Consider the following 22,488-nt stretch of genomic DNA (forward strand, 5'->3'; position numbering starts at 1 on the left):
AAAATCTTTAAAAAACAAGAAAAGAAAAAAATTACATCGACTTGACAAGGACACATCAGGATGTGCTCCACGAACCGAAAACATCAGATAACCTTTAAAAAAAAGAATTGGTGAAAAACATGTGAAATGTTCATGCGTGGGAAAAACCACCACCGACAAGGTTTTCAGAAGCAGTCACATGGATGAAAAATGCAAAAGACAACCAAAGTGAAAATTCAGAGAAAAATACCCTTCTAGAGAAATCTATTAAGAACAAAGACAAACCTGCAAGGCTTTTCCGAAAGCAGAGAAAACACTTTGCAGACATCTATCCTTTTGCGAAGCAAAGGGCCCCAAGGAGGAGAGCTAACCACATTATACCAAGACCAAGTCTGTCAACTTGAAGAACTTTGTAGAACACCAAGCGGGATAACAGTCATTAGCAGGCACAGTAAAATGACAAACTTACAGATGGAACGAAGCGCTGAGATGAAGCAGCCCGAACACGAGACACACTCAACTGCACAGTTTCTGCTGCGCTTTTCCATTTGGCTACAAGGCTTTCCCCCGAGATTCGTGCGTGGACCATGTTCCCACCTTCCCGACCATCCTATTTACAGTCACAGACTCCCACTCGTGTTCTCCCAACACCCACTGCCACGCTCTCCGTCCGCAGTGTTGATCAACCCCCGAACACACTCTGCATGATGACTTAAGAGGTTTTATTGGGCTGACCACACCTACTAGAAAACGCAGTTTCTAGGAGGACAGGCATTTTAATCTGCTGTGTTCACAGCTATATCCCAATCCTTACGCGGTGCCTGGGATAAAGTAGGTGCTTAGTGTTTGCTGGAAGGGAGGGGAGAAGGAAGGGAGGCAAGGAACGAAGCAGTTCATTCTGTATGTGTGGCATAAAATATGCTAATGAAGCAACTCAGTGACAAGTCAAATAAACGGCTAGCTGCCTGACTTTTCTACTGTCTACGTGTCACAAGACGGACACCTTTGGAATATCACTCCCTAGCAGAGAAACCCGATCTACCAGTTTGTACTGATGTGATGCTCTGTGTTTGGAGTAAATACCCAGTGAATGTGCGCGTGTCCACGGGATGAAATACACCCCTTGGACGTTACACCTCTGTCTCACATGAGAAAACTCAGTCATGTGTGTACTTTAGCTTTCGAAGTGAACATTCATAATATCAAGCAACCTTTCTTTGAAAATGAGAATCACTATCAGCCATCGAGAAATAACACAAGACAGACGAGAGGCCGTTATAAAAAAAAAAAACAACTTTTTAATTCTGATTGCCAAATTATTTAAGGCAGGTATAAAAAAGGAAAGCATTCAATATACATTTTACATAAAATAAACTAGATTACAGCATAAAACAAGTAACCAGGCAATGGCGTTAAAGTCTCTCTCTTCTAAAACTGGATAATTGTAAACATTAAAAAAAAAAAAAAAAAAGGACTGCAAGACTATTCAAGTAATAGAACAATCACAGATGTCTCTGGTACGCAGGCTATTGGGTTATTTGCCATTCAAGATTATCAAAAAATGACACCTCATTATTCACAGATGCTCATTATTTCCCCATTTTAATCTTTACATTATATACAACACAGTTTTTGTGGTATTGGCAACCCCATGCCTTTCCATAAGTCTTTTTTTTTTTTTTTTTTCCACAACACACAAGTACAAACAGTGACTACAGGAGCATTTCACACTGATGTGTCTTTAACGGGAGCCACCAAATAGACATCTAAATTGTACCCAAGCGTCGTCATCACAACCAGCCTTTCCGAGGGCCTCACGGGATATCTAGGAAGAGATATGCAAGGTTCGGGCACACGGATACAGAACGTCTTTTATTTACAAGCGAAAAGGAAAAGGAAAAGAAAGTAAGCAGCCTTCTGCGGCCAACACTTTTCAACAGGACAGATACACTTTTTATCTCCTTTACTGAGTGGTTTGCAGACCCTGTGTGTGCGAGCCTGGTTACTGATACAAAAAGTAAAGAATATATATATATATATATGTATATATACATATATGTATACGTATATATATATAAAACAGAAGTCTAATTACAGCAACATTTGTTACTCTGCGATAAAATCTGTAATTTACAAAAATGAAATGACTGGTTTTTGCCTGCCATTAAAGGCATTTCAAATTAACACCATGGAACTGATGTTTGTATAAAGCGCTTCCCCATGTGATCCAGTCACATGACAACGTACATTTCCAATCTTGTTATTCTCTGCAAAAGAAAAGAAGATGTTAGCGTGGGGTTCTCGCCACAAGTGACCCTGAAAATATGAAAACCCCAAGACTGATACTGATAGGCTTAACTCAGTTCTGTTCTGTTCACGGATTCACTTCCACAGGAAGGGAATGAACACGGAGGTAAGGATACACACCATGGAAGACGCTGTTTTCCTCTCTCAAAAAACGGGAGGGGTAATTAAAACTATCGAAGAACAAACATGACCTTTTATCATGATGAAAATAAATACCTCCCATTGCGACTTTGTTTTTGACACGGGATAAAACAAAGGGAGTCGGGGCGAATGATTTTAACAAGGCTGTGAGGACAACCTGTCTCAACTGTTTAAAGAAAACACGATCTGTTGATTGCTAACCCACATTACAGCTAAAGAAAGTAGGGTCCCCAGAAGGTAAGCTGCACAGGAAGCAACGGGGACATAAAAACGCATTCGTTACAATACTATAAAACCCCTGAGGAGCTACGTTTTTGGTCTAAAAAGCCTATACTTAACTTCCTCCCACCCATCACACTGTCTCTATGTAGAAAACGGATTCAAAATGTACAGGATATTTACCTCCTTTGTGCAGGGAACATTCCTGATGCAGATGCCTGGGCAGCCACCTGCTGAGAGGCAACAAGGGCAGCGGAGGTCAAGCCTGATGGGGAAAAAATGCAGGGTTTCTGTCACGTTCGGAAAGATAAGAGCAGGTACGGGCCCCCGGGGTGAAGGGCTATGGCAATGTGTCCTTTCCTAAACACGCACACGGTACGTTTCACGCAGCAAGGACGGAGCACAAACCGCGTGGTCTAACCAACGTCTATCCATTTATCCAATACTCTGCAGTTTTCTGGATAGCTATTCAAAGAGAATTTAGAGCATTCCATCTCTCGGGCTCTGCATGGAGCTAAATGTTTGTGCGCGTTCCTGAATTGGAAGCTTGGGAGAAATAACAGGAACTGGGTCACAACAGGGAATCAAAAGTTACAGTGAATGATAGAAGCAACACGCTATTTGCTTAGAACACAATACTTTCATAATAACTTTTATCACTTTAACATTTCCCCAGCGAAGGAACAAAATGCACCCCGTAACGAATTCACACGGAATCAGTGAATCGAACTTAGAAATAGTCTTAACTTCCACCCTGCAAGAGAAAGACGGCAGTCATGAGAACGTAATAGCAGCAAGTTGCCTAATAGGAAGTGATTAAAAAAAAAAAAACAAGAAACAAGTGCAAACCTGGGGAAGATTACTCTTCCTCTATGTCCTCTCTCACCCCTAGCTGACGGTGAGCAACACGAGATGAATAAATAAAAATGACCTGCAGAGCACTTCCCAATCTGGGAGGTACCTTCATACGTGTGCTCTTGTGTTCACACAGCAGAAAAAGGGGTGATGTGGCAAGTGCTATGGATTGAATGTGCCCCCCAAACACACCAAATTCCTATGTGGATGCCCTAACCCTCAATGTAACTATCTGAAGATAGGACCTAAATAATCAAGGTTAAATGAGGTCATAAGGATGGCATCCTAATCCAACAAGATCAGTGTCCTTATAGAAGAGACATCAGAGGGTAGCGTTCTCTCTCTCTCTTTCTCTCTCTCTCACACACACACACACACACACACACACACACACACACACACACACAGAAAAGAGGTCATATGAGTACACAGCAAGATGGCAGCTTCCTTCAAGCCAGGAATAGAGCGCTCACCACCAAGTAACCATGCTGGTACCCTGATCTCGGACTCCCAGCCTCCAGAACTATGCGGAAAATGTCTGCTGTTGAAAGCCAGAGAGTCTGTGACATTTCATGCTGGCAGTCTGAGCTAACTAAGACAGCAAGACCCTGGCCAGCGGATCTGTTGGTAGCCATGGGGCCAGCACCCACCCCCCGCGAGGTGACCGAGCTGGGACAAAGGGCACCAGCTCGGCTAATAACACCACAAATCGAAGGCTCTCTCCCGTCGATTCTATGGCTTTTTCAAAATGTTTCTCCGTCTTCAAAGTCACAGCCGTGAACGGCTGCAAAGAGTCCCTGAATTAGAGGTGATTAAGTGTTAAACCCGGTCTCATCGCTCCCATTGCTTCCGGGGGGGGGGGGGGTGCGCGGAGATGGAAAGGCCTGCAGAAGTGATTGCAATTTCACCAAAGCCTCTCACCATCCCTTCCTTTCTTCCCCCGCAATTTCCCTCAAGTAGCTATCTGATCTTCTGATTGTTATATTCAGTGCCCCAGAGACATTGGCCGCCACCCTCGGTCTGTGACATAACAGTAAACCGCCGATAACATCAACCAGTGACAATTATTAAGTGGGAGCCATCTCCTGTCTCAACGGAACACAAAAGGGGTGGGCAATCGCCTACGCTGTGTCACTAGGAAATAAGAGTTAAGAACTTCCTTACTCCCCAGAGTTAATGTGAACTCAAAGCTCAATATACTTATTTTAAGACACGAAAGGTACTTTGGGCAAACAGTTCTCCCCAGTAGAATGCGCCATGTGATAACGACAGAGCTGCTGACCTTGGAAAGGGTCATATTGACCAGGGATTAGCGGGTAACCCATGCCAACGTGGGTGTGGTGGTGCGTATGTAGGTGCCTCTGCCCGAAGGGGGAGTGACGGTCCCTCTCCCTTTCTGCCTCCCGTTCCCGCTCTGCTGTCGCCTTCTCCACGGGCTGCAACAGAAAAGAGAGATGGGCCCCTCTTAAAACTCTGAAAAACCATCAGGACTACTAAACCACCTCTGTCCCTTGCGCAGTATTTGTCAATGATTAAAAAGCAAATGCAGAGATACTTAGCATTCCTTATTAATGCAACACAACGTCAAAAGGCACGCACGAGTTTCCGCAGGAATTAAGCCAACACTAAAGAAGTGCTCCCGCCCACAAGTAAACCAAGGGGCATCAAGGTTTTCCTCAGATGGTGGAAACTGGAGGACTTTTCTTTATGCCCGCTCATAATCTCAAGATTCGAATCTACCCAACTGCTTCCCAGAAACAACTTTCATACTTTGATCCAGGGGCAAAAAAAGGTAGTTGTGGAGATTTAAGTCAAGTTTTCTAATTATCCTTGGATTTTGTTGACATTGGGTGGGGAGAATCTATCTCATAACTCCAAATATGCCTGTCTCTATTTTAGTCCAGTGAAAATACGCATCTCAGCATTGTATGTCACTATTGAGTACAGGAAATCGTTGCCCTATCCTCTGGAAGCATTCCAGAATCTGCCCATTTTTGAAGGCTCATAAAGAAGCTCTTGGTTCTCCCAAATCACAGTTCGGTTAAGGACTGTCTCTCCTATACATTTCTACCCACCAGAACTTAGCCCACCTAAAGTTCTTTTTCTCACTTGAAAAAAATCTTGGCGCTAGAAGGAGTACCCATAGAAAGAGACTCATAAATCATCTTTTCTCACTTACGGAGTCTCTGATGGACTCATCCACATCACGGATCCTACGTTTTATCCCAAACGTCTCTTTTCTAGGCAAGATCTCTTTTCTAGGCAAGAGCTACCACATCCTTTGTCTCTCTTCACAACAACCTCTAGAACTAGCAGATGCCCCTTTTCTTGGGGGGGTAGGGTGGGGCGGTGGGAGCAAGGGTGGAGCCATCTTTCACAAAGACAAAGACACCTGTTCGCATGGCTTCAGAAGTTACGGGGACATGACAAGGGGTCAAGGCCAAAACAGACCAGATGCAGCCACCAGCATCAAAACTGCACCAAAGCCTCAAAAATACTTTGCACCCAAAGTTGGTTCCTATGAATTTCAATGTCCCCCTCACAAGCACCCTCCTGGTAGTCAAGGTACAGTGCATTCTGCAACAGAAAAGCTCACCAGCACCACACACAAGAGCTCTGACCATTTTTTTCCTCCTGTGTGAGAGCATCCTACCACGTTTGAACATTCCATGCTTTATATGTGAAGATAAAATAGCATCTTGAAATCACAGCTGGGCTCGAAAGCCATTTATATTTCAAGACCGTTTCCTAGCTTGTCCCCTTCTCTCCCCTCAAAACACAGCACTTTTAAGCAACAACAAAAGGCGGCTTACGGCGGGAGACTTGCTACGGTACTGGTTGGCGTGCTGTTGGAGCAAGTCCAGGGCTTTCGATTCCGTCGTTGTTTTTGTGTTGATGCTAGGGCTGCTATTGACTTTCTCTGCCTCTTCTCTCCCTGACATCTTCCCATAAACAGGATAATGAAATCCCGGAGAGAGATAGGCCCCTGCAGATACACAACAAATGCCACATCAAGTTACGGGCTCCATCTTTAAAAAAAAACAAAAAACAAAAAAACATCCAGGTTACATGAATTGGGATAAGAGTCGGAGATCTTAAAATAGGGGATGACATTAAGAGTGGGCTACATCATCGTTAAACCATACGCAGGCTCTCCGATTTTCTTCTCCCAGTTAATTCATCCTGATGAACGGAGGTTATAAACAGAATTGAGCTTACAGCCATTTCATACATTTATGTGTCCGCTTAAGTGAAAGGAAAAGTAACTATAATGATTATGATAGTAAGTGCTTAGAATATTTTCATAGGCAATAAAGTATATGTTAGTCTAACAGCTAGAGCAGACCATCAGAGTCTACGCAAACGAGAGCTGAGGATGCTTGACATTTTAGTTAAAAAAACAAAAACAACACCCCCCCCCCCAAGAAACCTCGTATTAAATAAGTTTCACCTTGGGGACTTGACACAGCATAAAAACAACCAAAACAAAGGTTACTGGCGAAGCGTCTCGTTTATCCTGAGTTTTTTAAACAGCTAACATTTGCACGCAGCCTGTTCCCTCCAATATAGTGAGAACCCGCAACACGTACCAGGGTAACTGTGCATTAGGACGGGAGAGACAGCCCGGTATGCAGGGTGGCTGGGGTCATACATCTGTGGGTAAGGATAAGCATGCAAGTACTGTATGTAGGACTGATGCTGACTCATGGGCGAGGACACCGCCACTCTCGCTCCCCGAGAGTCCTTCCAGTTCACAGGCGTTTTCCCATCATCATTTTTCAGCTTGCTCTCCTCCAGGGACTGAGAATCAGGACGCTTGGCCTCTTTGGGCTCCTCTTTAATGCTCGTTAGTGATACAGGAAGGCTGGGCACACCCCCTTCCTTAGTGGGGGTCTTCCTGGGACTATCCTCTTTTAATTTCTTTTCCCTATCAAGATCTTCTGACTTTTGCTGATCCAGGTATTTGGGCTGGTATACATAATGATGCCATGTCCTTGAATCTGGATCCTGATGAATGAAAGAAAGAAGAAAGAAAGAAAGAAAGAAAGAAAGAAAGAAAGAAAGAAAGAAAGAGAAGAAAGAAAAGGGAAAAAAATTGTTTTAAAATTTCAATTTTGAAGCAAAACTCATTAATCACCATGACAGCATTACTCTTACTTCTAATACTAAGTTAACATGTATGTCTGCCCTTGAACTGTGCAAGAGCTTTAACCCTCCCTCTCTCACAAAGTCATGACGTCTGACATAGGCATCATTATTCATCTCTTTTACATCAGACAAAACCAAAGCTTTTAAAGCTCCAGGAACATCGGGGTCGCACGGCTGCCCAGGGTGGAGCTGGGCCGCAAACTTAGGTCTGTGGGAATCCAGAGCTGGGCCCTTTGTGGGATCCTTCAACATTAAAACAGCACGCTCAGACATAATTTAATTGAAAACTCATTTTCCCTTTACTATCTCATGTAGGCAAAAAGAATTTTAAAAACTCCCAACTCTGGGCTAGTTCATAGTAAATTTAAACCATCTTCATATCAATTAACATCATTCAGCGGGGGAAACTCTTGGTTTCCTAACATATTTTCTTCACCTACAGCAGCTGAGGCTTAATATATGGACTCATGTCTCCTGTGCAGACATCTTAATCAAAACAAAATTTCAAATTAATAGTATCCATTACAGCTTTTCTATTAGAAAACAAAGGCACCTCTAAACCCCCTCCAAACTATATGGCTCTAATGCAGCCCTGTGAAGCCAGGGCCTGGTTCAGGCCTCCAGAAGTGGGGGAAGTGAGGAACCCAAAGGGCCCCCGAGACCCCGATCCCATTCATGACAAAAACCCACTGGGTATTTAGGGCCTGAGAGAACATTCAGCCTTGGGCCTAAGTCTCAACTTCTGGGCAGTAATGAGCATGAAGACAGGAGTCCATTGCTCTGATTCCCCAGGGACAAAAAGTGTGGGAGTGGAGAGGGGGTCGGGACACCGGGAAATCCCAGAGTTAACTCTCAGGGGACCACAGTGGGTGAGGATGTGTGCGCCATGACGGAAAGTGTCAGCACGTATGTGATTTCATGGTGGCTGGTTTTCAGATGCCTGCCCATGGAACCTCTGGCTGGCTGACCAGGGGGTCCCGGGAGGACTGCAGGAGGCCCACGCAACCCAGACACCCCCCCTCCCCTTCACCTCAAAGGCCATGGGCCCTGAGCCCCACTTCAGGGCTCTTAACACCTAGGCATCTCGGACACCATGTGAAAGACATCTGTGCCCCACGTTTTATGAAAGAGACGAGTAGGAAATGCAGACTGAAGGGCCCAGACTTAATATTCCTTGAAGGTGCCAGGAGAAATTTGGAAATACAATAGAACAAACATTGTAGAGACCAGACTCGGGATCTCAGCGGCCACGTGGTAGAATCCCCTCCCTCTGGACTCAGTAAGAAATTAGGGGACCTCATCAGATTCCCAGCGAGTGAACGGCAGGGAACACCGGTCTGCAAAGCACACGTCCAAAGTTCCTTTCACTATACAACACGACACGGCAATCGTGAGCAACGCAACGCTGGCGAGGTCCACAATCAACTCCTGAGGGAACCTTTCCAAATATTTTTCAGGAGGAGAGGGACCAGCCCTAATGAACCCTTGGCTTATTTCCTGTTAAGACGTCTAACCAGATCAAGCCCAGACACGTCCAAGTCTCAGACTCGCTCTCTCCCTGTGGGGGCCACGCTCCACAATCTTACTTGTTTAAATCTCGAGGTTGGGTCTACACCTGTCTGCTTCATAGAGTCCATGACAGATTTCATTTCTACAGCCTCCTTAATAAGCTGGTGGTTTTCCATCTGCTTAGCTTTGAAGCTGTCGGCCTGAAGGTGCTGCTGGTGACTGGGGAGAAGCTGTGATTTACCTGTCTCCTCAGTTTTATTAGGCACTGGCGGCCCTAGTTTAGAATGGGTTTTGTTAGGCTCCGGGGTAGAGGGAGCTTTTGAGATTGTGGCAGATGGCAGGTTTTTCTGTTTACTGTCCTCCTTGCCCAGCTCTTTCAAGGGGAGCTCATTCTTCCTGTCGCAATCTCCTCTGCCAGCCTGCACCATTTTCTGCTCTGCCAGCCTCTGGTCCTCATAGTACTTCTCGTACTGCTGTCTATAGGCAGGGCTGCTGGCCATCAGGGACTTCTGGTCCATATAGAGCCCGTAGGCGTACTGGCCGTAGTAAAGGGACTGTGCCAGGGCCGGGTGCCTCTGTGTGATCACCGACTGGTGCTGAGGCTGCAAGGGTGCCGAGGTATGGTCCACCTTCTTGGCATCCAGCTGCTCCGCCTTGTCTTTCTTTTCTGCATCCTCCTCAGATTCCTTCTTGATCTTCATGGCCTGCGTGCTCCCGCCGTTCCCAGTGGCAGGGGCTCCAACCTGCCCGGGGTGCATGTAACTTGGAGAATAGTAAGGGTCGTAGCCATGGTAGTACGGAGAATGGGACTCTTTCATCTGAGATGATTGTGCTGTAGCCGAAGGATGCCCTTTGACAACACCCTCCTTACTGGAAATGATGTCTGACGGGGAACTGGCCTTGGACCGCATGCCCTCCGACCGGCTGTCGGAACCACCGTCGTCCGCCGCATCGGAAATGTCCGAATAGGCGGGGCTGCTGGTCTTGGCCGCGGACGTCTCTGCGCCGTTCTGGGTGAGCACGTGCAGCGGGGCCATGGGCGCCTGGCCGTTCACCAAAGTGCTGCACTCCATCCTCGAGGCGCTGCCTATGGACGGGCTGGGGGCGTTGTCCGTGAAAGTGTAAACCTTATCGGCCTCGGCTTTGATGCTGGCCATCCGGCTCTCCTGAGACTCCGACAGTCCGTTAGCCAGGCCCTCACTCTTGCTGAGGTGGTCCTTTAAAAAATGCCCAGATAAATCTTTCCCTGCCCCCTTGGCGTCCTCGAGTTTGCCCAGCTTGGCATCCAGCTTGGGGCTCCCCGACTCCTTCCCTTCTTTGTCCTTAAGCTTTCGCTTCTCCTTCTTCTTTTTGTCTTTGAGGGACACAAGAGCTGGGTTCACGGTGATGGGCTCCCCCATAATCGTGGGCTTTGGCTGAATGGGTTTCAACGGAGGGCTCTTTGGTGTGGCCTGCACGACAGTCGTGGTGAGGGAGGGCAGTCCGGGGATGGTCCCCGTGGTGGTGCTCGTAAAGGCTGCAGTGGGTATGGCGATGAGTTGTGGGGGCGCGGGGGCGGGCGCGGGGGCGGGGGCGATGGGCCGGGCAGTTTTAAGTTTAGAGAGGTTTTTGTCCATTTTGCAGTTGTTGGCTTTCTTGCCCTTTTCTTTGTCGCCCGCATTCTTCTTGTCGATCAAGCCTTCCGCTTCCAGTTTGGGCATCTCTGCCGCCAAGCTGCCGTCTGCCGCCGAGCAACTGTCCAGGGCGGCCGTCATGTTGGAGATCACCGGGAGGTTGTTCAGCTCACTGTGAAGGCCCTTCTTTTTGCCAGAGTTCTTGCCCGCTTTAGAGCTGATGACAGAACCCGGACCATTGCTCATCAGCTCTCTCTTCCCCTTGGGGGTGCCAGGGGGGTGCCCGGAGCCGGGCGACACGGGCGCCTTCACCTGCTCGTAAGCCGAAAGGCTTGTGCTGGGCTCGCTGCACTCGAGTGCCACGTGACTCAACGCCTCCTCGCAGTCCGAGATCTTGTCCTCGCTGTCGGGCTCAAACTCCAGCTTGTTCTCTGGGTCTAAGTGTGCGTGAGCCTGGTGGTACCTCAGGCCGTTAATGTGCTTGTACTTTTTGTTGCAGTTGGGGTGGGGGCAGTCGATTAACACTGGAGAGGAGCAGCCTTGGTCCAAAAAAGTAGTCTCTGGTTTCCCTTGAGGAGTTGTCGGAGTGCTTCTGGAATTTGTGCGGACACGCTTCCCAGGCTTATTGTCCTCGGAGCTGGAATTCAGGTCCAGCTCCATCGGGGGCTTGTTTTTCCTTTTGTTGGTGGAGGAGGGGCTGGCTTTGATGTCCTCGGCCGCGCAATTTGGGGGTGTCCTTCGCCCGCTGGCGTTGAGGCTGCCCCGCCTCCCCTTCCCATTGGCCCCCCCTCTGTTCTTGTTCTGCAGCCCTCTGGACTCGGTGAAGCTGGCCTCCGAGCCCGGAGCTGCAGCGGCAGACCTGGCTCTCTTCCCTCGGCCCCGGCCCCCTCTCATCTCCAGGTCGCTGGTCGGGGACTCACAGAACCTAGGGAAGCAAGCGACAGACGTCAAAATGAGCACTCTCAAAAGAGCCAGGTGAAAACACGAGGCACACAATTCAGGCACCAGCAGCCAACAGCCCCGCAGCCTGAGGGCTGGGCCCAGAGAAGGAAAACACACCCTAGCCTTCTGCTGACAATTTCAATCCCTGCAAAAGAACCAGCTAGGGAGGGTGTATATTCTTTAGAACACCAAAGAAAAATGGCTGGGACAGCTAGCTTCAAATCCAGTTCAAATTCCCATTTTAAGAAGAGAAGGAAACAAAGGAGAGAGGGAAAAGGGGCAGGGAGGAGAGCTCTCTGTGACTGAAAAGAAATCCCCCATCTGCATTTCACTGTGTGCAATCCTGAATCGTTTCTCTTCTGCCTGGTTTCAATTACGGGCAGACTTTTATGCATTATTAATCTATCTCTCGGGTTTCTTTGCAAAGAGAGGATGGGGGGGAAGGTGAGGGGAAGAGGAAGGAGGAGAGAAAACAGAGCCTGAAATAAAAGGCCCTGTGCATACCTGGGAGGGGCCCAGTCGTGCTTGGTGCAGTCCAGTAGGGTCCCTACGTAAGTTTTGTTCCTCCACGTGACATTGACCACTAGAACACCTGCAGGAACAGGTAATGAAGGAGGACCACGGTTAGCACTGATACCTCTATTTCCAGATGATGATTATGATTATGATTATTTTACCAGCAAAGTTCTATTCTCATTTGCTTTCAAAAGCTGTGGTTTGCATTCTTCCTCTTTCTGGTTTCAGTGACCTCAAGTGAAAACCCACAGGAAATTATGTGTGTGTGTGTATGTGTGTGTGTAATCATGCCTTTGCGCATGCGGTACAAAAGGGTAATACTGTGTGTGAGAGTGTAATCAAGATACTGCTGACAGAAGGAAATGGTTTTTGCCATGTCCTGCTGTAAAACAGCAACACTCACCTCTTAATTTTTCTATTATTACACATAATTGCTTTCGTTTGGCAAGCAGCCAACGAAAACTAAGCGCCAGTTACCAGTGCTTAAACTAGAAGGTGACTGAAAGGCATGGGCTTTGTTTCCCATTCAACAATATAAAATCGTGGTGATTTTTATTTAGAAAAAGATTATGCGGGGGCACAAAAATAGGTGTAGAAGGGGAGGGCGGGGGGCTTAGAGTCCAGAGAGCAATCAGCTATGACTTCTCTCTCCTAATCCTCCCCTCTCTGGCTTTGTGAGACAAGCATCAGCCGCGGTGTGGTATCTGTTTCACTGTTTGGTCTTGTTTCATATTAAGGACTCCTAAAATAGCCCTCTTAAGAAAATAAATGTGCACAATAGGTTTGCTCTTGGGGTTATCTTTAGAATCAACTTTAGTAAGCATTTGCCACAGAGGATTAGAAGAAAAATCTCAAAACCAACACACTTGTTTCCTGCAAGCCATTCTGCTTTTCCCAACTGCTTTGCAGACAGACAATTTAATTTAGCACTGCATCTGTGAATTACTAAACTTAAGTGCACTTAGTATACCAAATGTCACAGGAAAACAAAATAGAACATCCTCTTTATTTTTCTAGAGGATAAGCGCCATATATTTTTTTAAATCACTCCTTAAAAATGTACAATAAAAGGACCTAGATATTGAGACATACCTAAAATATTAGGGTAAGTAAGTGAAGCATTTAAGTGGGCCTCTGTTTTCTTTTTCTGTACCTACTATAATCCATTCCATCTTGGAAATACCAAGGGACATTACTCAAAGTCTACTTCTAGGGCGCCTGGGTGGCTCAGTCGTTAAGCGGCTGCCTTTGGCCCAGGTCATGATCCCAGAGTCCTGGGATCGAGTCCCACATCGGGCTCCCTGCTCAGCGGGAAGCCTGCTTCTCCCTCTCCCACTCCCCCTGCTTGTGTTCCTGCTCTCGCTGTCTCTGTCTCTGTCAAATAAATAAATAAAATCTTTAAAAACAAAAAAACAAAATCAAAGTCTACTTCTAGCTGGTTTGCTCACTCACTCACTGCCATTTTGAATTGTATAGAAAACCTGTATTGCACTCCTTTATGGTAAGGGACTCCTCACAAGGTAAGACTAATTTCCTTGGGAACGTTTTAACAGCAGGTAAAAATACTTGAATGGTTGGAACTCAGGTAGTGGGGAAGGAAGGATTTCTTTCAAAAGTCTCCGAAGGAGATTTAAAAATGGTTTCCCATATGGTCTCTGTTGCTATTAGGTGACAGCTGAATTTACTCACTGTAGCGATGGTGGGGGGTGGGAGGGGGACGGGAATGAAGCAAAGCAAGGATTTCCTCAAATCACGGTTGATTCTATTCTAATTCCCTGGGGAAATTTTTTTTTTTTTTTAAACCACTGAGTATAAAAATCCACATTGAGATGAGAATCAATGGTAATTAGGCATTTGGTCAAAATTTGCACAAGACAGAACAATTGGAGGAAAGGATTCTTTATGAGCACATCCCTCCAGGAAAAGGGAGGGGGTGGGAGGGGAGGCGAAGGGGAAGACGGAGCTGGTTTTCTCATCATGTGCTCTCTGGGGCACTGTGTGTGGTGTCAAAGACCTTTGCAGCTGCTTAAAATTCTTTAGCATGTCAGCTATATTTACAGTGCAGGAATAGATCTGTATTGCCAGAAGGTTACTGCATTTTAGCTTTAGACGCAATAGGCTGAATCACCGCGTTCCAGAGTCCCTGATGTAGCACAAATGTATAATTAAAACTGCTTGAAAGGAAACATGAAAGAAACAACAAACCCTCCATTCTTGCAGTAATAAAATTAAAAACAGGAAAAGTCTGCACAGACACTTAACATTTGTCTGCAGTGAAAGGCTTTTGTTACTGCTTTTCCCCTAAGGGTTTCGCGTTTCCAGCAAACGCGGGCCGCCGATTGGCCGGCGCCTGCTCGGAACGCTCGCGTCTGATTGGCTGCGCCGACGGCGGCCGCCCGGAGCCGCGAGGCGGCGGCCGGGGATAAAGGCGCTCGGCGGAGGGCAGGGGCCGCCGTGGCGCTCGCGGCGCCGCGCACGCCCGCTCGCGGCCCCCGGGGCCGAGCGGTCGGCGCTTGCCCGGACGGGCCCCAGGGAAACGCGGGGGCCCCGAACCGGCAGCCAGCCGCCGCTGCTGGGGGGCTACCGCGGGAAGCTGCCCCAAAGGCTGAGCTCACGCTGCGCCTTGCACACCGTAAATCCGTTCCCACCGCCGGATGCTGCTTCTAGAAGCTGCACCGGCCGACCTCGTGGGGAAGCGCTAGCGAGACTGCCAGTGTCATCGTTATCGGCACTCGGTGGGGAGGGGGGAAAAAAAAAGTCCCGTCAAGTCCGTTCTCAACTTCAAAAGGGCCTCGATCGGCCAGCCTGGTCTTTCCTAGAAGCCCTCGGTATTTGAAATGCTCGAAACAAATGCTCTGCTCCCGGGGAGATCCTGAAGAGTCTCCATCAAGCGGGGCTAATTAAATACGTGTGCACGTGTCTATTTTTCTTTCTGCCACCGAGTATTTCTATCTGCCCAGCACTCACGTGCGAGTATACACACGCACGTGTTTACACAGACAAGCTGGAAAGAAGGCTTAAGGAATGCTTCTCGTATAAACTACAAAGTGTATTGTTTCTTTGTAAGGAAGTCTGTGTTTAGACAACATCCCATTGTGAGGGGCCAAGTAGAAAGGTGGTGGTGGTTCAGCTCTCAAACATGCAAATGGTTTATCTTTTTTTTTTTTTTTTTTTTTTTGCTGAAGTCTCAACAGCGTGAACACTTTGTAACCCATGGGCATGTAAAGTGGACTCTCCTTTTGAAATAACCAAAAGGAAAATTCGTCCTTTAAAAGTTCTACTTTGAATTTCATAAATCTGGGCGCAGTTGTGTTTCTCATTTATCTTACATACACTGGAAATAAATATACATGTATTACAAATGGATTTGGGATCTGTTTGAATGCACATTTATTCTTCCAAATGCCTCACCTGTGACCCAGGTGCTGGGGACGCTCTGCACCAGCCTTTTTCATCTTTATATTCTCCAGCATCCCTCTCGGTTTATTGTCCTCCTCTCCCACCCAGGGAATGGTCTTTCTCAAAGTGCTAATAATACCTGCCCCGCAACGTTTTACATTGGAAAAAGATCTGAAGATTATTGCCAATTAAGGATGAATACAGCTGAAGACAGCAATGGATGGTTTGAGTGTGCTGACCACACAGGGTTTTCTTATTTATATTAGGGCTCTGTCTTGGATACTGATACAGAATCTAAGCCACTGCCCCAAAAAACATGTAATATCAACAGGACACTTAGAAGAACGTGCTCTGTGTTCTATAACCTAAGCCTGTTACCTCTACAAGCCAAAAGAGCCCTGAGATCTCATAAGAACTCCACAGTCACAGGGTTCTAACTATTAGCTGCTCTTGTCAATACTTAGCAGTGAATGGCTCCCAGAGAGATGATCAGGCCCATTAAGCATTTATTGTGCATCTTGAGGGTATACACTAGGTACTTTTTTGGTGCTATGGAATCAGCCACGGTCTAGCTGGACCTCTATCAAAACTCTATTCTGCGGGCGCCTGGGTGGCTCAGTTGGTTAAGCGACTGCCTTCGGCTCAGGTCATGATCCTGGAGTCCCGGGATCGAGTCCCGCATCGGGCTCCCTGCTCGGCGGGGAGTCTGCTTCTCCCTCTGACCCTCCTCCCTCTCATGCTCTCTGTCTCTCATTCTCTCTCTCTCAAATAAATAAATAAAATCTTAAAAAAAAAACAAAAACTCTATTCTGCAAGAGCTTGCAAACTTATAATAGAACCAACACAGGCACACCCTGTCACCCAGAAAGGGAAGGATAGCTTATGGATTACCCATACCTAGAGAGCAGCTCCCTTAATCCATCACATTAAACTAGACCCCGGATGAGATGTTCCTAGGGCTTATCCTGCCCACAGTCCCTGCTCAGAGGGCAGTCTTAGGCAACTAGGCTCCTAAAACAGTAACCCTAACCCTGGCCTCACTGGATGGTTCCAGCAATGGGCGCCTAAAGCTGAGGCAGCCAAACAGGGACTTATTTTGGGAATTGGAATTAGTCACAAGGAAAGGTGATAATATAAGTAGAAATCTCAAGGTGACAAGATGCTAGAGGCTGAGAGGAAGGACTACAGTGGGCCAAAGCCCCAAGGACGCAAGAGCCAGATGAGGAAGCCAATGGGTGCAAGGCCCTCTACCTGTGTGTGTGTGTCCCTTTTTCCTCCTCTTCATCAGTGACAGCGCTCACCAGCAGCCAGGACTGCCCCATTATTCTCCAGCCATCTTGTTAAAAAGTTGCTCCTGATTCTCAATTTAAATCTGTCTTTGAATCCCTTGCTCCCAGAGGTGCCTTCTGATACCCTGCAGGGAAAGTCTACCCATCGTCCAGTGGACAGCCTTTCACCCAGGCAAGGACAACGACCATGGTAACGTTCTCACCTCCAGCTGGCTCTCTTTTTTCCACCCCCCCTCCAGCCTAAACGAGTTTCTGCAACCACTGTTTATGTGACAATTTTAATCCCCCTAAGATAGTCTAGTCCAAATCTCCAAGGAAAGTTCCTAATGAATTAGCACCAAAGAGAGACAAAGGCAAATGTTCCCTCTTCTCTGAATGCTCTCCACTCCCACACTGATGGTGCATGCCACCAAAACACGGCCACCCCTCCTGAGTCCCCCACGGCGCTCCACACACAGTCCTCTGACCAATGGATGCTCGCCAGAATCCACGCTTGCCTCTGAGTCCACAGCTAGACACCTCTCAGCCTCCCGCCCGGTTAGATGTGGGTCTGGCAGCACAGTCGGGTCTGTGACAGCTAAGTGAGGGACGGGATGTGTCCCATTTACAGGACTGGCCCACAACAATCCCCCCGTGCATGTCCTAACTTCCTCCTCTTTCTGGCTGGCTGGCATGGAGACCACAGTGACCTTGAAGGCCACCAGAGGATGGCAGGGTCTCCTGCATCTGGGACCCTGAATGATAAGGAAAGCCCACCAAAGGAATACCAAACTCAAGTCTACTGGGGATGCAGCAAGTAAACTCCTCCCGTGTTTGAACACTACCGAGACGGCCTGTCTTACCCTAATACACCGTCCCTTCCCATGCTACTCCTGTCACAGACACAGGACGCCTCTCCTCCAACCAGAACACAAGGGCAGCGTCTACACCTGCCCCACCGGTGAGCCCAGTGCCCAGCACACACAGAGAGTGCACTCAACCCCTGGGAACCATGACATGGTGACAGAAGGGAATCTAGATTTGAATCCTTCTTTTCACCCGTTACCACGCTTTTTCAATAAGCATAATCTCCCACGAGTGTGGAGATGATAGAAATTCCCTACGGAGAGGCTGTGCCCCAAAGACGTGATCAATATGGTTTATGAATTACTGTTTCTGGTATTCGTGAAGACGTTTCCTCAAGAACTGGGCAAAGGCCTGATTTCCCAGCTGAGCAGCATAACTCTGTTTGTATTGCAGTTTAAAGACTGTTTCAGAGTCTTTAAAGCGCCTCATCCCTGGGACAGAAGTCTCTGCCAAGCACTGCAAATGCCGAATTTGGAATCAGACGTCGGGTTTTTTTTTTGTTGTTTTTTTGTGTTTTGTTTTTTTTTTTTTTTGAACTCCTATTCAGACTACCACATCTGGATGGACTTGGCGTGCACTCATGCAGAAAACAGAAACCTCACTCTAATAACACCGAGATGTAACCGAAATGTAACCCAGTTATGCCGCAACCCCCCCCCCCTTTTTTTGAAGTTTACACATTTCTTTCCTTTTATATATTTTTTCCAGTGGAAACATTAGTGACAATAAAAAGGCCACAATATGCTGGTTTCGGGCATCCAGGATAAAGTTCATACATTTCGAGTCTCATATTACCCTACATTTTTATACAACATGACCATTCTACAAGGTATGATTTATCACCACTCCTTTGTACTCCAACTCCCTCCCCTCCCACATTTTACTGTTGTGGTTTTGCTGTATCCAATGCTGGGACTTTCTGAAAAAGGTTGAGTCTTGTATAGGACACTTGTTCGTTTTTCTGGCTTCAGAGCATCTAACCTTCGGAAAGATCTTTCTTCAAAGGACAAAGTTGAGTTTCTAACTCTTTTGCAGGAAATGCTTAATTGACAACCAAGGCTGCCAATGAAATCCCCAATGGCCAAAGAGCAGAGGGACTTGCCTATTTCCCCACGCCAAGTACCTCTGGAGCACTACAAGAAAAGTGTTGTCACATGACCAGAAAATGCAGTTTTTTTTTTTTTTTTTTTTTAAAGAGCCCTACTGCTGAGCTGAATGTTTGAAGAGTCACTTTAACCACATCCTGTAATCAAACCATCTGGAACACAGTGCTGCGATTAGTCACCCTGAACATTGGGCTTTATCTGAACAAATAATGTACGGCAATGGAGTTTGGGAGATAGGGCAGCACTAACAAAGGAGTGTAATGAAACACTTTATGCCCTAGTGTGCCGCCCCCCCAGTCATAAACCCCAGACACACTCTCTGGTGTTAATGTACTACTTTATGAAAGCACAGCGAGCTTAAAGATTAAAGGACTGACGGGCTAAAAATTGCTGGTTTGGATAGATGTTCTCTGTTGGCGGCTGGACCATGTTGGCTCCGCTCTATCTACGTTAATTATAACCTCTCAGATGGCGATTCAGCATTCCTTTTAGGGTTCGGTGTTATTTTCAGGGCATCGGGAACAAGGTTCATTTATGGGAGGACCGTAATGATTCTTTATTTGCCAGAGGTTCATCTGAACACCGAGACACTGCTCTTTGGTTCCGCCAAACCCTATCCATCAATCACAAGAAAAAAAATACCCGCATGAAATCCAAACAAATTGGCTAAGCCAACACCAGAGAGCAAAAGGCAATGGCAGAACTGGTGTTCTAATCTCCGCTTTAAAAGATGGTATTCTTCCTGGACTGAGCTTCTCTCTTTCAAAAGTACACTTGATCATTGGGATACCATCTATGGGAATCTTATTTCAAAAAAAAAAAACCTGAAAGGATTTCCCCCTCCCAACTACATTGAATAAGTCATCCCCCCCAACTACATTGAATAAGTCCTCCCCCGCCCCCAACTACATTGAATAAGCCCTAAGAGGGGAGGAGGGGGGAAAAAAAAACCCATAGCTAAAGAAACCTTGTTTCCCCATGGGCCTTATGGTTTAATACACAAAAGAACACACAGCTACTTCCATCACTGTCACCTCCCCCGCAGCCTTTGTTCTGAGGCCTGATGAGCTGTATTGATTTGGGAAAATCATTGAGCTTCTTGGAAAACTAGACTCTCGCTTATTCACTGCCATCTATTTCTTTCCCATGAAGACAGGTGGTCAATATCCAGTTGACTGGTCAGCTAAAAGAAGCTCTCGCTGCTTTTCTTTTCTTGCTTCCCTAGTAACATTATCCTTTCCCACTTCTAGAAAACACAATGGCCTGTTAAAAAGTCTTGTGGGGAAGAAGAGGGAGGAGAAATAAGGCTTTTGTAAGGCACCTCCAGGGATGCTGAACTGCTCTCCCAGACATCTGGGATGTCTGGGAACCTGCACGGCGATTTTCACTGACCAAGCGTTACACGAGTGGAAGCCTTCATGAAAACGTTGATAGCCCAAGACAGAACTTTCAAAAATCTATCAAATTCAAACAGATCACTAGAACTTAGTGTTAATTTCAGAAAGAGAGGCTTTCCTTTTTTTTTTTTTTTTAATAATCAGTACATAAGTTTCAGTAAGTTTCATAATTATAAGATGTCCTAAGTGTCATTATGGACATTTCAGGGAACAAAGAGCAGAATGGGAGGAAAAAAAAAAAATCACGGGGAGATCTTTACAAAGCAATTTTAAACATGATGAGAACAAAAAGACACTTGATTTTACGTTAGGTAGACATACGCATCCTAAGGAAACATTATCCTTGATGGCTTGAGGCTACTCCTGAAACACATATATACTGCAACCATTCACACCACAGTATTGCTTAGGTGCCAGGAGCTGCCCCCCTCCCCCCACCTGGGGATAGGCAGGAGGACAGGTTTCAGGTGACAATGTTGGGAACACGGTGGGAGGAAACAAGCAGGACAGCAAGTCACACTTAGGCAGTCTGCATCAAAAGCTACCCCTGCACCCCCAAGGGGATGCTCTTTAGCCCGCGCTCTATCAAGGCTCAGCCAACACACAGTAAAATGAAGTGATCCGCTCAAGGAAAAGATAAAAGAGGAAGGAGGAGGGGGGAGGCGGAGGGAAAAAGAGAGGGGAGGCAGGACAGAAAAAATACACAAAGTCTTCGGAGACATTTGGAAGAATTTCAATGCACAAAGCGACCATGTACACGTACAGCGTCTATGTATGTAGGTATACACTTGTATAAAGAGGTTTCATTTGTCTTTGATCAAACTTTTCAGTAAGTCATGCCTTGCAGCTGGCTGGCACAGAGATAAGCTATGGACCCACTCCGATTTCTGGTGCAAAGTTCCAAGCCTGAATTTTCTCCTGCTCCTTTGCTCTGAAAGCAGAGGAGTGTTGATGAATGATTTCTAGATCCTCAAACCCTCTCCTTTTTTAGGGCACCACTTCCTTCCGGATTTCTCTTCCGTCTCCTCCCTGTCTTCATGGGGAGACCAGGGTTCAGTGCCAACTGTAAGAGAGTGGACTCCTCTCCCCCCTGCCCCCGGTCTCACAGCTTTAATTATTAGCTCATCAGGAGATCATTTTTTTTCTTCCTTAATATAAAAGCATTCAAAAGTTGGGGAAAGGTACCTAGTAAGTATTTACTGAAGTAGGCTTTTACTATGAGCCACGGTCATGATACAGTTCTGACTCTAGGACCTCCTACCATGTTGTTCCTTTAAGAGTGTTATTTTAGGAGGGAGCCGCGTACAGGGGGCCCAGGCCCAAAGCACATAACCAGACTCCCCCAGCCGGCCCCCCCCCCAAAATGAAAGGGACACAGCCTCAACACAATCCCACGTTCAGACCTGCCTGCCATGGAAGATAAGCAGGCCTTTCATTTCCCCACACTTAATATTAACTGCAGTATCTTTTCCACTTACAACTCCTACAGCCAGGCTCTCTACAATGTCGTCAGCTCAACTTCAAGAACAGGTAAATAGAATGGCAAGACCAGACAAAAGATAAACCACCCCCCAGGTCAAAACCCTGGCTCCACGCCACTGCCCCTGGAAGAGAGCGCTCTGAGGCCGAAAGCGGGAAGAAGGGTGTGAGATGCTGGGATTTGGAAAGTGGCTGACCAGGTATCTGCAACTTCCCCAGTTCCAGGCACAGCCAGAAATCTGTTTCTGGCCCCCTGCTCCCCCCACTTTCCCCCCTACGTAGGCAATCATCATCAAGATGAATGAAACTGCAAGATGCCAGGGACATAAAACCTAAGAATGAAAAAACTCATATGCTTTGAGAAGGGGAGTAGACTCAGGGAAAAAAAAAAAAAAAAAAGGAAGAGGGAGGGATCTTTCTCCTCGCCTTGCTCGCAAACCTCTTGTGGATCAATCCAGGTGGGTGATTAGCAGAGTTTCAGGTTTAAATGCTAGTGAACTGCTTGTCAAAATATGTGTAATACCACTAGAGATTACAGGACTGCATTTTCAAGTACTTTCTTACCATCCCCCGTCCTTGAGATACAGGGAGACAGTGGGAACCAACTGACAATTATGCTCACATCAAAAAGCTGCTACTGATGCATGCATCTCACTGGGACCCCAGAACCAGGCTTCATAAAATTATGATGCTTTATTTAAAGTCAGAGCGCTTATTTGCTTTTGTGCCAGCTCTGGGCCCT

The 22,488-nt window shown here is 46.7% G+C and overlaps 1 protein-coding gene across 9 annotated transcripts in view; it reads right to left on the minus strand.

Moving 5' to 3' along the window:
- Positions 1-1,671: 1,671 nt before the first annotated feature.
- ZNF608 (zinc finger protein 608) overlaps positions 1,672-22,488 on the minus strand; it is a 112,584-nt gene continuing 91,767 nt past the window's right edge. For 6 of the 9 annotated variants that reach the window (XM_045891834.3, XM_064595837.1, XM_064595833.1 and 3 more), the window contains 7 exons: positions 12,219-12,306; positions 9,237-11,697; positions 7,092-7,509; positions 6,315-6,487; positions 4,784-4,937; positions 2,830-2,911; positions 1,672-2,246 (listed from right to left, as the gene is read on the minus strand). In XM_045891834.3, coding sequence (XP_045747790.1) covers positions 2,240-2,246; positions 2,830-2,911; positions 4,784-4,937; positions 6,315-6,487; positions 7,092-7,509; positions 9,237-11,697; positions 12,219-12,306 — 3,383 coding nt within the window. In that variant the 3' untranslated portion in view covers positions 1,672-2,239. The other 3 variants (XM_064595834.1, XM_064595835.1, XR_010412967.1) reach the window with 3 other exon arrangements.

The sequence above is a fragment of the Mirounga angustirostris genome, unplaced genomic scaffold (assembly GCF_029215605.1).
Source record: "Mirounga angustirostris isolate CCGP_5_RB_7025 unplaced genomic scaffold, mMirAng1.0.hap1 SCAF_7, whole genome shotgun sequence".
NCBI classification, from domain to species: Eukaryota; Metazoa; Chordata; class Mammalia; order Carnivora; family Phocidae; genus Mirounga; species Mirounga angustirostris.